The following is a 12,326-nucleotide window of genomic DNA, read 5'->3' as shown; positions in this document are numbered from 1 at the left end:
TTTTGGTCCGACTTGGACCAAAACATAACAAATTCCATTCACAGTCGTCAAAAGTTTCATTCTCTTGTTTGCGGGTATTGTGTATTGTTCCAGTCAGGGTATTGTGTTTTTTTCAAGTAATTTTTTTATTTACAGGTTCCAAATATGATGCCTGGGGTTAATATGGTACCAGATATGATGGTAGCATCTATGGCACCCGTTGTCCCTACCAGCATACCTCCAGGGGTCGGGTACCCTCAAGGTGTACCTGAAGTTGTGGGTCAGAACGTACCCCAGTCCGTTGCCATGGGTGGTATACCTCACATAATGGGTGAGGGTCTTGGGGGATGTGTGGTGCCAGCCGTCCAACAGGCTTCCATGGATAGTGAACCTATCAACTTGGTGCTCAGGGTCAGGTTAGTAAAAGGAAATTCTCTTCCTGAATTAAAATGATTATTATATACAGCTTCTCCTCACTGAACGATGGAGTTTCGTTCCTAAATCCACGTTGGTAAACAAACTCGTCGCTAAGTGAGGAGCATACTATAATGGTAGTGGGTTTGTGTCAGCCATCTTTGATATTGTTTTAATGTCACCTTTGTACTGTTTATAACATTTTTGGTATATTTTTAAATGTTTATACAGTAGTGTACTGTAGTTTTTTTTTTTTTTTTTTTTAAAGTCAGCCATCTCCCACCTAGGCAGGGTGACCCAAAAAGAAACAAAAAATACCGAAAAAGAAAATACTTTCATCATCATTCAACACTTTCACCTCACTCACATATAATCACTGTTTTTGCAGAGGTGCTCAGAACACAACAGTTTAGAAGCATATACATATAAAGATACACAATATATCCCTCCAAACTGCCAATATCCCGAACCCCTCCTTTAAAGTGCAGACATTGTACTTCCCATTTCCAGTACTCAAGTCCGGCTATATGAAAATAACTGATTTCCCTGAATCCCTTCGCTAAATATTACCCTGCTCACACTCCAACAGCTCATCAGGTCTCAAATACCATTCGTCTCCATTCACTCCTATCTAACATGCTCATGCACTCTTGCTGGAAGTCCAAGCCCCTCACCCACAAAACCTCCTTTACCCCCTCCCTCCAACCTTTTTGAGGATGACCCCTACCCTGCCTTCCTTCCCCTACAGATTTATACGCTCTCCATGTCATTCTACTTTGATCCATTCTCTCTAAATGACCAAACCACCTCAACAACCTCTCTTCAGCCCTCTGACTAATACTTTTATTAACTCCACACCTTCTCCTAATTTCCACACTCTGAATTCTCAGCATAATATTTACACCACACATTGCCCTTAGACAGGTCATCTCCACTGTCTCCAACCGTCTCCTCACTGCAGCATTTACAACCCAAGCTTCACACCCATATAAGAGTGTTGGTACCACTATACTTTCATACATTCCCTTCTTTGCCTCTATAGATAACTTTTTTTGTCTCCACATATACCTCAACATACCATACATTTTTCCTTCATCAATTCTATGATTAACCTCATCCTTCATAAATCCATCCACTGACACGTTAACTCCCAAATGTCTGAAAACATTCACTTCCTCCATACTCCTCCTCTCTAATTTGATATCCAATTTTTCTTTATCTAAATCATATGATACCCTCATCACCTTACTCTTTTCTATATTCACTTTCAACTTTCTACCTTTACACACACTCCCAAACTCGTCCACTAACCTTTGCAATTTTTCTTTAGAATCTCCCATAAGCACAGTATCATCAACAAAAAGCAACTGTGTCAATTCTCATTTTGTATTTGATTCCCTATAATTTAATCCCACCCCTCTCCCGAACACCCTAGCATTTACTTCTTTTACAACCCCATCTATAAATATATTAAACAACCATGGTGACATTACACATCCCTGTCTAAGACCTACTTTTACCGGGAAGTAGTCTCCCTCTCTTCTACACACCCTAACCTGAGCCTCACTATCCTTATAAAAACTCTTTACAGCATTTAGTAACTTACCACCTATTCCATATACTTGCAACATCTGCCACATTGCTCCTCTATCCACTCTATCATATGCCTTTTCTAAATCCATAAATGCAATAAAAACTTCCCTACCTTTATCTAAATATTTTTTTTTTATTATTATCACACTGGCCGATTCCCACCAAGGCAGGGTGGCCCGAAAAAGAAAAACTTCCACCATCATTCACTCCATCACTGTCTTGCCAGAAGGGTGCTTTACACTACAGTTTTTAAACTGCAACATTAACACCCCTCCTTCAGAGTGCAGGCACTGTACTTCCCATCTCCAGGACTCAAGTCCGGCCTGCAGGTTTCCCTGAACCCCTTCATAAATGTTACTTTGCTCACACTCCAACAGCACGTCAAGTATTAAAAACCATTCGTCTCCATTCACTCCTATCAAACACGCTCACGCACGCCTGCTGTAAGTCCAAGCCCCTCGCACACAAAACCTCCTTTACCCCCTCCCTCCAACCTTTCCTAGGCCGACCCCTACCCCGCCTTCCTTCCACTACAGACTGATACACTCTTGAAGTCATTCTGTTTCGCTCCATTCTCTCTACATGTCCGAACCACCTCAACAACCCTTCCTCAGCCCTCTGGACAACAGTTTTGGTAATCCCGCACCTCCTCCTAACTTCCAAACTACGAATTCTCTGCATTATATTCACACCACACATTGCCCTCAGACATGACATCTCCACTGCCTCCAGCCTTCTCCTCGCTGCAACATTCATCACCCATGCTTCACACCCATATAAGAGTGTTGGTAAAACTATACTCTCATACATTCCCCTCTTTGCCTCCAAGGACAAAGTTCTTTGTCTCCACAGACTCCTAAGTGTACCACTCACCCTTTTCCCCTCATCAATTCTATGATTCACCTCATCCTTCATAGACCCATCCGCTGACACGTCCACTCCCAAATATCTGAATACATTCACCTCCTCCATACTCTCTCCCTCCAATCTGATATCCAATCTTTCATCACCTAATCTTTTTGTTATCCTCATAACCTTACTCTTTCCTGTATTCACTTTTAATTTTCTTCTTTTGCATGCCCTACCAAATTCATCCACCAATCTCTGCAACTTCTCTTCAGAATCTCCCAAGAGCACAGTGTCATCAGCAAAGAGCAACTGTGACAACTCCCACTTTGTGTGATTCTTTATCTTTTAACTCCACGCCTCTTGTCAAGACCCTCGCATTTACTTCTCTTACAACCCCATCTATAAATATATTAAACAACCACGGTGACATCACACATCCTTGTCTAAGGCCTACTTTTACTGGGAAATAATTTCCCTCTTTCCTATGTACTCTAACTTGAGCCTCACTATCCTCGTAAAAACTCTTCACTGCTTTCAGTAACCTACCTCCTACACCATACATCTGCCACATTGCCCCCCTATCCACCCTGTCATACGCCTTTTCCAAATCCATAAATGCCACAAAGACCTCTTTAGCCTTATCTAAATACTGTTCACTTATATGTTTCACTGTAAACACCTGATCCACACACCCCCTACCTTTCCTAAAGCCTCCTTGTTCATCTGCTATCCTATTCTCCGTCTTACTTTTAATTCTTTCAATAATAACTCTACCATACACTTTACCAGGTATACTCAACAGACTTATCCCCCTATAATTTTTGCACTCTCTTTTGTCCCCTTTGCCTTTATACAAAGGAACTATGCATGCTCTCTGCCAATCCCTAGGTACCTTACCCTCTTCCATACATTTATTAAATAATTGCACCAACCACTCCAAAACTATATCCCCACCTGCTTTTAACATTTCTATCTTTATCCCATCAATCCCGGCTGCCTTACCCCCTTTCATTTTACCTACTGCCTCACGAACTTCCCCCACACTCACAACTGGCTCTTCCTCACTCCTACAAATACTGTTCACATATATGTATGAGGTAGGTTACTGAAAGCAGTGAAGAGTTTTTACGAGGATAGTGAGGCTCAAGTTAGAGTATGTAGGAAAGAGGGAAATTATTTCCCAGTAAAAGTAGGCCTTAGACAAGGATGTGTGATGTCACCGTGGTTGTTTAATATATTTATAGATGGGGTTGTAAGAGAAGTAAATGCGAGGGTCTTGGCAAGAGGCGTGGAGTTAAAAGATAAAGAATCACACATAAAGTGGGAGTTGTCACAGTTGCTCTTTGCTGATGACACTGTGCTCTTGGGAGATTCTGAAGAGAAGTTGCAGAGATTGGTGGATGAATTTGGTAGGGTGTGCAAAAGAAGAAAATTTAATGTGAATACAGGAAAGAGTAAGGTTATGAGGATGCAAAGATTAGGTGATGAAAGATTGGATATCAGATTGGAGGGAGAGAGTATAGAGGAGGTGAATGTATTCAGATATTTGGGAGTGGACGTGTCAGCGGATGGGTCTATGAAAGATGAGGTGAATCATAGAATTGATGAGGGGAAAATGGTGAGTGGTGCACTTAGGAGTCTGTGGAGACAAAGAACTTTGTCCTTGGAAGCAAAGAGGGGAATGTATGAGAGTATAGTTTTACCAACGCTCTTATATGGGTGTGAAGCATGGGTGATGAATGTTGCAGCGAGGAGAAGGCTGGAGGCAGTGGAGATGTCATGTCTGAGGGCAATGTGTGGTGTGAATATAATGCAGAGAATTCGTAGTTTGGAAGTTAGGAGGAGGTGCGGGATTACCAAAACTGTTGTCCAGAGGGCTGAGGAAGGTTTGTTGAGGTGGTTCGGACATGTAGAGAGAATGGAGTGAAACAGAGTGACTTCAAGAGTGTATCAGTCTGTAATTGAAGGAAGGCGGGGTAGGGGTCGGCCTAGGAAAGGTTGGAGAGAGGGGGTAAAGGAGGTTTTGTGTGCGAGGGGCTTGGACTTCCGGCAGGCATGCGTGAGCGTGTTTGATAGGAGTGAATGGAGACAAATAGTTTTTAATACTTGACGTGCTGTTGGAGTGTGAGGAAAGTAACATTTATGAAGGGGTTCAGGGAAACCGGCAGGCCGGACTTGAGTCCTGGAGATGGGAAGTACAGTGCCTGCACTCTGAAGGAGGGGTGTTAATGTTGCAGTTTAAAAACTGTAGTGTAAAGCACCCTTCTGGCAAGACAGTGATCTACACATCCCCTACCCACTCTGAAACCTCCTTGCTCATCCACAATTCTACATTCTGTCTTAACTCTAATTCTTTCAATAATAAACCTACCGTACACTTTTCCTGGTATACTCAGTAAACTAATTCCTCTATAATTTTTACAATCTTTTGTCCCCCCCTTTTTTTTTTTTTTAAGAAGTCGGCCGTCTCCCACCGAGGCAGGGTGACCCAAGAAAGAAAGAAAATCCCCAAAAAGAAAATGCTTTCATCATCATTCAACACTTTCACCACACTCACACATAATCACTGTTTTTGCAGAGGTGCTCAGAATACAACAGCTTAGAAGCATATACGTATAAAGATACACAACATATCCCTCCAAACTGCCATTATATAAAGGAACTATACATGCTCTCTGCCAATCCTTAGGTACCTTCCCCTCTTTCATACATTTATTAAACAAAAATATCAATCACTAACACTATATCCCCCCCTGCTGTTAAGATTTGTCACGATCCAATCAATTCCAGCTGTTTTACCCCCTTTCATTTTACGTAATGCCTCACGCACCTCCCCCACACTCACATCCTGTTCTTCTTCTCTTCTAAAAGATGTTATACCTCCCTGGTCAGTGCATAAAATTACCGCCTCCATTTCGTCATTGACATTTAAAGTTCCTGAAAATATTCCAGCCATCTGCCCAATGCCTCCATCTCCCCATCTACTAACTCCCCTACTCTGTTTTTAACTGGCAAATCCATTCGTTCCCTAGGCGTTCTTAACTTGTTTAACTCACTCCAAAATTTTTTCTTATTTTCATTAAAATTTCTTGACAGTGCCTCTCCCACTATCATCTGCTCTCCTTTTGCACTCTGTCGCCACTCTCTTCACCTTTCTTTTACTCTCCATATACTCTACTCTGTATTTTTTGTTAATATTTCCCTTAAGAAATAATGTAAATCCAATTAATCAATTCCAGACACCCAAAAATATTAACAAAAAATACATTTTATACAGAATAACTATAGTTTTACATACAGAAAATGGATGATAAAATTCGAGGGTGAACTGTACCTCTTTTACAAGCCCATCTATAAATATATTAAACAATCATGGTGACATCATGTCTAAGGCCTGATTATACTGGAAAAAATCTCTGTTGGAGTGTTAGGCAGGTAACATTTATGAAGGGATTCAGGGAAACCAGTTAGCTGGAGGTGGGAAGTACAGTGCCTGCACTCTGAAGGAGAGCTGGGGGTATGTTGCAGTTTTGAACCATAGTATTTGTGCCCCTCTGGCAAGACAGTGATGGAGTGAGTGATGGTGGAAGTATTTCTTCTCTTTTGGGCCACCCTGTCTTGGTGGGAGATAGCCGGTGGGTTTAAAAAAAAAAAACTCCCCTCCCTCCTACATATCCTAAAGTACAAGAGACACCCTATTTTGTGGTGGTCATTTTAGAGTAGCGGCAACTTACTTAAATGACGAGCACTGTAGTTACACGGTGTCGTATTCTATACTGTAATGAGAAGTATTGTCTTAAAAAATTAAGCTGTGGATTAACATATTTTTAATACATTTATTATTAGAAATGTAACTCCTATATTGTATAATACAGTTTTATTGAAATTTTATACAAGTTTTTGTTTAAGATATTTATTACTAATGTATTTTGTAAAGTATTTTGACTACAAGTTCACTTCATTTTTGTTTTCAGAAACCAGAAGAGAGAACTAAATGATATTCGTTTTGAATTCACCGTTGGACGAGACACATCAGAGGGGGTAGCCTCAGAATTAGTAGCCGCTGGTTTAGTCGATGGTAGAGATCTAGTTGTTATTGCTGGCAACTTAGACAAGATTACACAGTATCCAGAAATGGGACAAAACCTTACTTTTAGATTGGTAAGTTGTACTAATACCAGGAAGGTTGTCAAGACTGAGTGTACTGGAGCACTGATCCATCTTGCCTATACAGGAGGGTCCCACTTATACAGCAGATTAGGTTCTGGACTACTGTAGAGCCCCACTTATACAGCAGGTTAGGTTCCAGGCTAGTGTAGGGTCCCACTTATACAGTAGGTTAGGTTCTGGACTACTGTAGTGCCCCACTTATACAGCAGGTTAGGTTCTAGGCTAGTGTAGGTCCCCACTTATACAGCAAGGTAGGTTCTGGACTACTGGAGAGCCCTACTTATACAGCAGGTTAGGTTCCAGGCTAATGTAGGGCCCCATTTATATAGCAGGTTAGGTTCTGGACTACTGTAGAGCCCCACTTATACAGCAGGCTAGGTTCCAGGCTAATGTAGGGCCCCATTTATATAGCAGGTTAGGTTCCAGGCTAGTGTAGGTCTCCACTTATACAGCAGGTTAGGTTCTGGGCTGTTGTGGGGCCCTGATCATACAGAAGGTTAAATTCTGGGCTACTGCTGTAAATTGAAAATCACTGTCAAGTGGAACTTACTTTTTTTTTTTTTTACTTTCAAATGCATATAAAAGCCTGATAACATGTTTATACTATCATATATTAAGTGAGCAGTATTGTAGGCCTAAACAATGCATATACAGTACACACATTACTTAAATTATTTTTGAGAGTGGTGAATATATTTATTGTAGGAAGTCTGAATAAATGAAGAATGAATATAACTGAAAACTGCTGTATTAGTGAAACGCTGAAAAGCGACGCCCTCCTGTATAGCTTAAAGGGGTTACTAACCCCTTAAGCAGTATACAGTGGACCCCCGGCTTACGATATTATTTCATTCCAGAAGTATGTTCAGGTGCCAGTACTGAACGAATTTGTTCCCATAAGGAATATTGTGAATTAGATTAGTCCATTTCAGACCCCCAAAAATACACATACATACGCACTTACATAAATACACTTACATAATTGGTCGGATTGGGAGGTGATCGTAAAGCGGGGGTCCACTGTACTTACTGGGCTCTACTGCATTTTTAGTCAAGAAGATGTAGTCTTAGTTGTTACATTTTTTAAAAAACTTCAGGTGTTTAATTTGTTTAATCGGCAAACAGCTGTAAAGGCGGTTTTGAATGCTAGGGTCTTGAGCATCCTGCAGGCTTGTGTGGGTGTTAGATCACAGTGAGTGGAGACAAGTATTTTGAAATGGACATGCTGTTGGTATGTTAATAATGTAACTTTTATAAGGCAAGTCGGGGAAACCAATTAGTTGAACTTGTGTCCTGGAGGTGGGAAGTACGGCACTTGCACTCTGAAGGATGGGTAGAGCTGTTACTTCTGGAGGTGGGAAGTACAGTACTTGCACTCTGAAGGATGGGTAGAGATGTTAGTTCTGGAGGTGGGAAGTACAGTACTTGCACTCTGAAGGATGGGTAGAGCTGTTACTTCTGGAGGTGGGAAGTACAGTACTTGCACTCTGAAGGATGGGTAGAGATGTTAGTTCTGGAGGTGGGAAGTACAACACTTGCACTCTGAAGGATGGGTAGAGATGTTAGTTCTGGAGGTGGGAAGTACAGTACTTGCACTCTGAAGGATGGGTAGAGCTGTTACTTCTGGAGGTGGGAAGTACAGTACTTGCACTCTGAAGGATGGGTAGAGATGTTAGTTCTGGAGGTGGGAAGTACAACACTCGCACTCTGAAGGATGGGTAGAGATGTTAGTTCTGGAGGTGGGAATCACAGTACTTGCACTCTGAAGGATGGGTAGAGCTGTTACTCCTGGAGGTGGGAAGTACAGTACTTGCACTCTGAAGGATGGGTAGAGGTGTTAGTTCTGGAGGTGGGAAGTACAGTACTTGCACTCTGAAGGATGGGTAGAGATGTTAGTTCTGGAGGTGGGAAGTACAATACTTGCACTCTGAAGGATGGGTAGAGGTGTTAGTTCTGGAGGTGGGAAGTACAGTACTTGCACTCTGAAGGATGGGTAGAGATGTTAGTTCTGGAGGTGGGAAGTACAGTACTTGCACTCTGAAGGATGGATAGAGATGTTAGTTCTGGAGGTGGGAAGTACAGTATGTGCACTCTGAAGGATGGGTGAGGATGTTGCAGCTTAGATATTCATCTACACTGATATCAGCACACTTCTAGCAAGACAACAAGTGAATGAAATTCTTTTGAGTGGGGTAATCCTATTCAGTAGGAGATGGCCAGGACTAAGTCCTGCAGGCTGGACTCGAGTCCTTCAGATGGGAAGTACAGTGCCTCTACTCTGAAGGAGGGGCGTAAATGTTGCAGTTTTATAACTAGTATAAGCATGCCTTTGGCGAGACAGTGATGAAGTGAACGATGAAAATTTTTCTTTTTTCGGGCCACCCTACCTTGATGGGAGACGGCCGATGTGTTAATTAAAAAAAAAAATATTGTAAATCTATCTTTTTTTTTTTTTCAGAATTCAGATTGTGAACCTAGTGAAGTGCCAGATGATAAGGCATTAATAGGGTTTGCTCAATTAACAATCTCCGACTGACGAGCTTGTGAGGGCATCCCCAACACCTGTGCACCATCACCCTCGCCTACATTTTGCGAGGAAAGTCCAAGGTGTCAGCCAGGAGGCTTAGCAACAGTCCTAATAATGTGATTTGTGATGATCAAAAATTGATTTTAGTATTTTTCATAGCATAGATTTTTTTTTTTTCAAGGTGAAATTATGGAACTGAGGAAGGATTTTGTAAACTGCAACATATTCTGTGATGTTTAAAGTAAGTCTTACTCTTCCTTATAAGACTTTTGAGTCGATTTTTTCTTATTTTTACTTAGTGCAATAAAGTTAACTTGCCAGTTACATTTGCATTGTCATATTTGCTATGACTGTAATTTTTTTTTCATTTTTTTTATGCTATATTTCATACTTGATGCATACGAGAGTTCATACCTGTAACAGTCTGCAGGTAGTCATAGGCTTTGATAGGAAATAAGCCAGTTTCCTTTAGTCTCAGTATTTCTTGAATGGACCCATTTTATTATTGCTGTAGATTGAAATTGAATCATTTAGACATTTAGTTTAACAATAAACACATGCCAGCTGTTACCTTGGGAACATGTGACCAGCACTTTACAACACTTTAATTCTAGCCATTACCTTGGGAACATGCGATCAGCACTTTACATTTTAATTCTAGCTGTTACCGTAGGAGCTTGCGACCAGCACTTTACCAGAATCCTCATGAGCCAGGACTTATTTTATATTCGGAGAAATTTCTCGAGTGTAGCCATCAAATTACGAGTTGGAGAATCAAAATTCAGGTTATAGAAATTACAAATCAGTAAAGTGACCAATTTCATACTTGAGTTTTGAAAACATTTCACCAAAATCCCTCATATAGCAGAGGACTTTTCATAATGACATTTCGGTCCTACCTTATACGGTAATTCCTTGACTTATAAACACGTTGAGAATCTTCTGTTTTGTGTATAATATCATTATTATATGTACACAATACACAAGGTCCCCAATGTGTTCGTAAATTGAAGACTTCCCTTATTGTGAATATTGCTAACAATTCAGGAGGTCTCCAATGTATGTGTTTGTAAGTCTAGGAATTGCTGTACCTAACCTCAAATCCCCACCCATTCCATGATTTGTTTGCAGTCATGTTATTATGTTTTCATTAGTCCACAGAAGAGGATCATAGGCCATTCCAGGGATGTTAGATTTGGAAACATTTGTGAGTGTATGGGGTGAAGTTGCTGGAATCTCAGTGAGATTATGGGGTGGAATTGCTGGAATCTCTCAGTGAGATTATGGGATGGAGTTGCGGTAGTCTCAGTGAGGTTTTGGGGTGGAGTTGCTGGAATCGCACAGTGAGATTATGGGGTGGAGTTGCTGGAATCTCAGTGAGAATATGGGGTGGAGTTGTTGGAATCTTAGTGAGATTTTCCAATAAGGAGTCAATTTATTACCTTTAATGAGTTTCGAGAGTTGTTCTACTGGAGCCGGCCGTGGACCAGGCTCATCTAGCATTCACCTGGTCAACCAGGCTGTTGGTCTGTCATGGACTACTGCCAAGTGACAACTATCAACTTGACAGTGGTCCAGGATGGTCTGACATGTCATCATAAAGTTCTAAGTGCAGGTTTTTTGGTGAATTGTTTCAGTCATGGTATTGTGACTGTCGTCTTGACAAAATTCTTTACAAAGCCTTCCTTGAGGCAGCCAGTGCTGGACTGACCACTCCAGGAGTGTTGCATGGTTGTGTAAAATTGCTCTCGTATTCCATATCGAGTCTATTATTGCCTTGTAGTTTTTTAAACGAGATATTGCAAAAATGCATGAGCAGTGACCTAAAATATTGTAACTACCTAAATTCTCATTAGATATTTCATGATCAAAAAAAATGACCTGTTTTCGTTTTACCAGTTTTGATATTGACCAAATTATCTTGCAAGGTTTTCAGATAAACAACTCGGTTAAACAAACTGTTTGTATTGCACACGTTTAAAATGTAAACGACTTTGTGGAGCAAAAGGCAGTATAGATAATGCTGGACTTAAAAAGTTGGTATGGTTTTTGTTGTTGATGAAAGTTTGAGGTTTTGAGAAAGTTGCCAGGGTAGTATTCCCACTCCTAAGAGCTTCAGTCTCCGCTTAAACCCTCAGCATAACAGATTAATAGGGGGATTCTTCGAGCGCCTATTAAATAAAAAAAAAATTTAGAAAATAGCCAAAAAGAATTACAGTACTCAGTTGGTTGATCAGGCTCTGATCCACCAGGAGGCCTGGTCACAGACCGGGCCGCGGGGGCGTTGACCCCCGGAACTCTCTCCAGGTAAACTCTCCAGGTAAGCTCTACCTAGCACCCATTAAATAGATTTTTTTAGAAAGTAGCAAAAAGCACTTGGGTAATATACCTAGTATAGTGTTATATAATCAATTTACCGATTTACAGCAATGAATGCTGGAATTGTATACACTGAAAGTATAATTTACCCATTGGATATTCTTATTATTTCGTAAGTCCATTACAGCAAGAATTTACTGATTTACAGCATCATGTTAACTAAGTATGTATTAAGTTTCCCAGCAAGAGTTTACTGATTGAAAAATGTCAAGTTAGTATAGTACATACTAAGTTTTCCAGTAAGAATTTACTAATTTAAAGCATCAAGTTAGCAAAATATATACTAAATTTCACATATACTTCAGTAATTTTTTCTTTGGTTACAAGTCTTTCCTGTCAGACAAATCATTTGACTGAAACTATTGTTTAAAATTTTGGTTTAGGTCATCATACATTAAGCTCAGTCTGCTTTTAT

General features: G+C 40.6%; 1 protein-coding gene across 4 annotated transcripts in view; it reads left to right on the top strand.

The window, feature by feature from the left end:
• fray (oxidative stress responsive kinase frayed) overlaps window positions 1-11,842 on the top strand; it is a 124,988-nt gene extending 113,146 nt beyond the window's left edge. For all 4 annotated transcript variants that reach the window (XM_070079627.1, XM_070079624.1, XM_070079623.1 and 1 more), the window contains 3 exons: window positions 136-395; window positions 6,810-6,996; window positions 9,464-11,842. In XM_070079627.1, the coding sequence (XP_069935728.1) occupies window positions 136-395; window positions 6,810-6,996; window positions 9,464-9,541 (525 nt within the window). In that variant the 3' untranslated portion in view covers window positions 9,542-11,842. The remainder of the gene's footprint in view (window positions 1-135; window positions 396-6,809; window positions 6,997-9,463) is intronic.
• The last annotated feature ends 484 nt before the right edge of the window (window positions 11,843-12,326 follow it).

The sequence above is a fragment of the Cherax quadricarinatus genome, chromosome 100 (genome assembly GCF_038502225.1).
Source record: "Cherax quadricarinatus isolate ZL_2023a chromosome 100, ASM3850222v1, whole genome shotgun sequence".
Classification (NCBI taxonomy): Eukaryota; Metazoa; Arthropoda; class Malacostraca; order Decapoda; family Parastacidae; genus Cherax; species Cherax quadricarinatus.
Note: the sequence above shows the minus strand (reverse complement) of the source record. Positions and strands in the feature narration are given on the sequence as shown.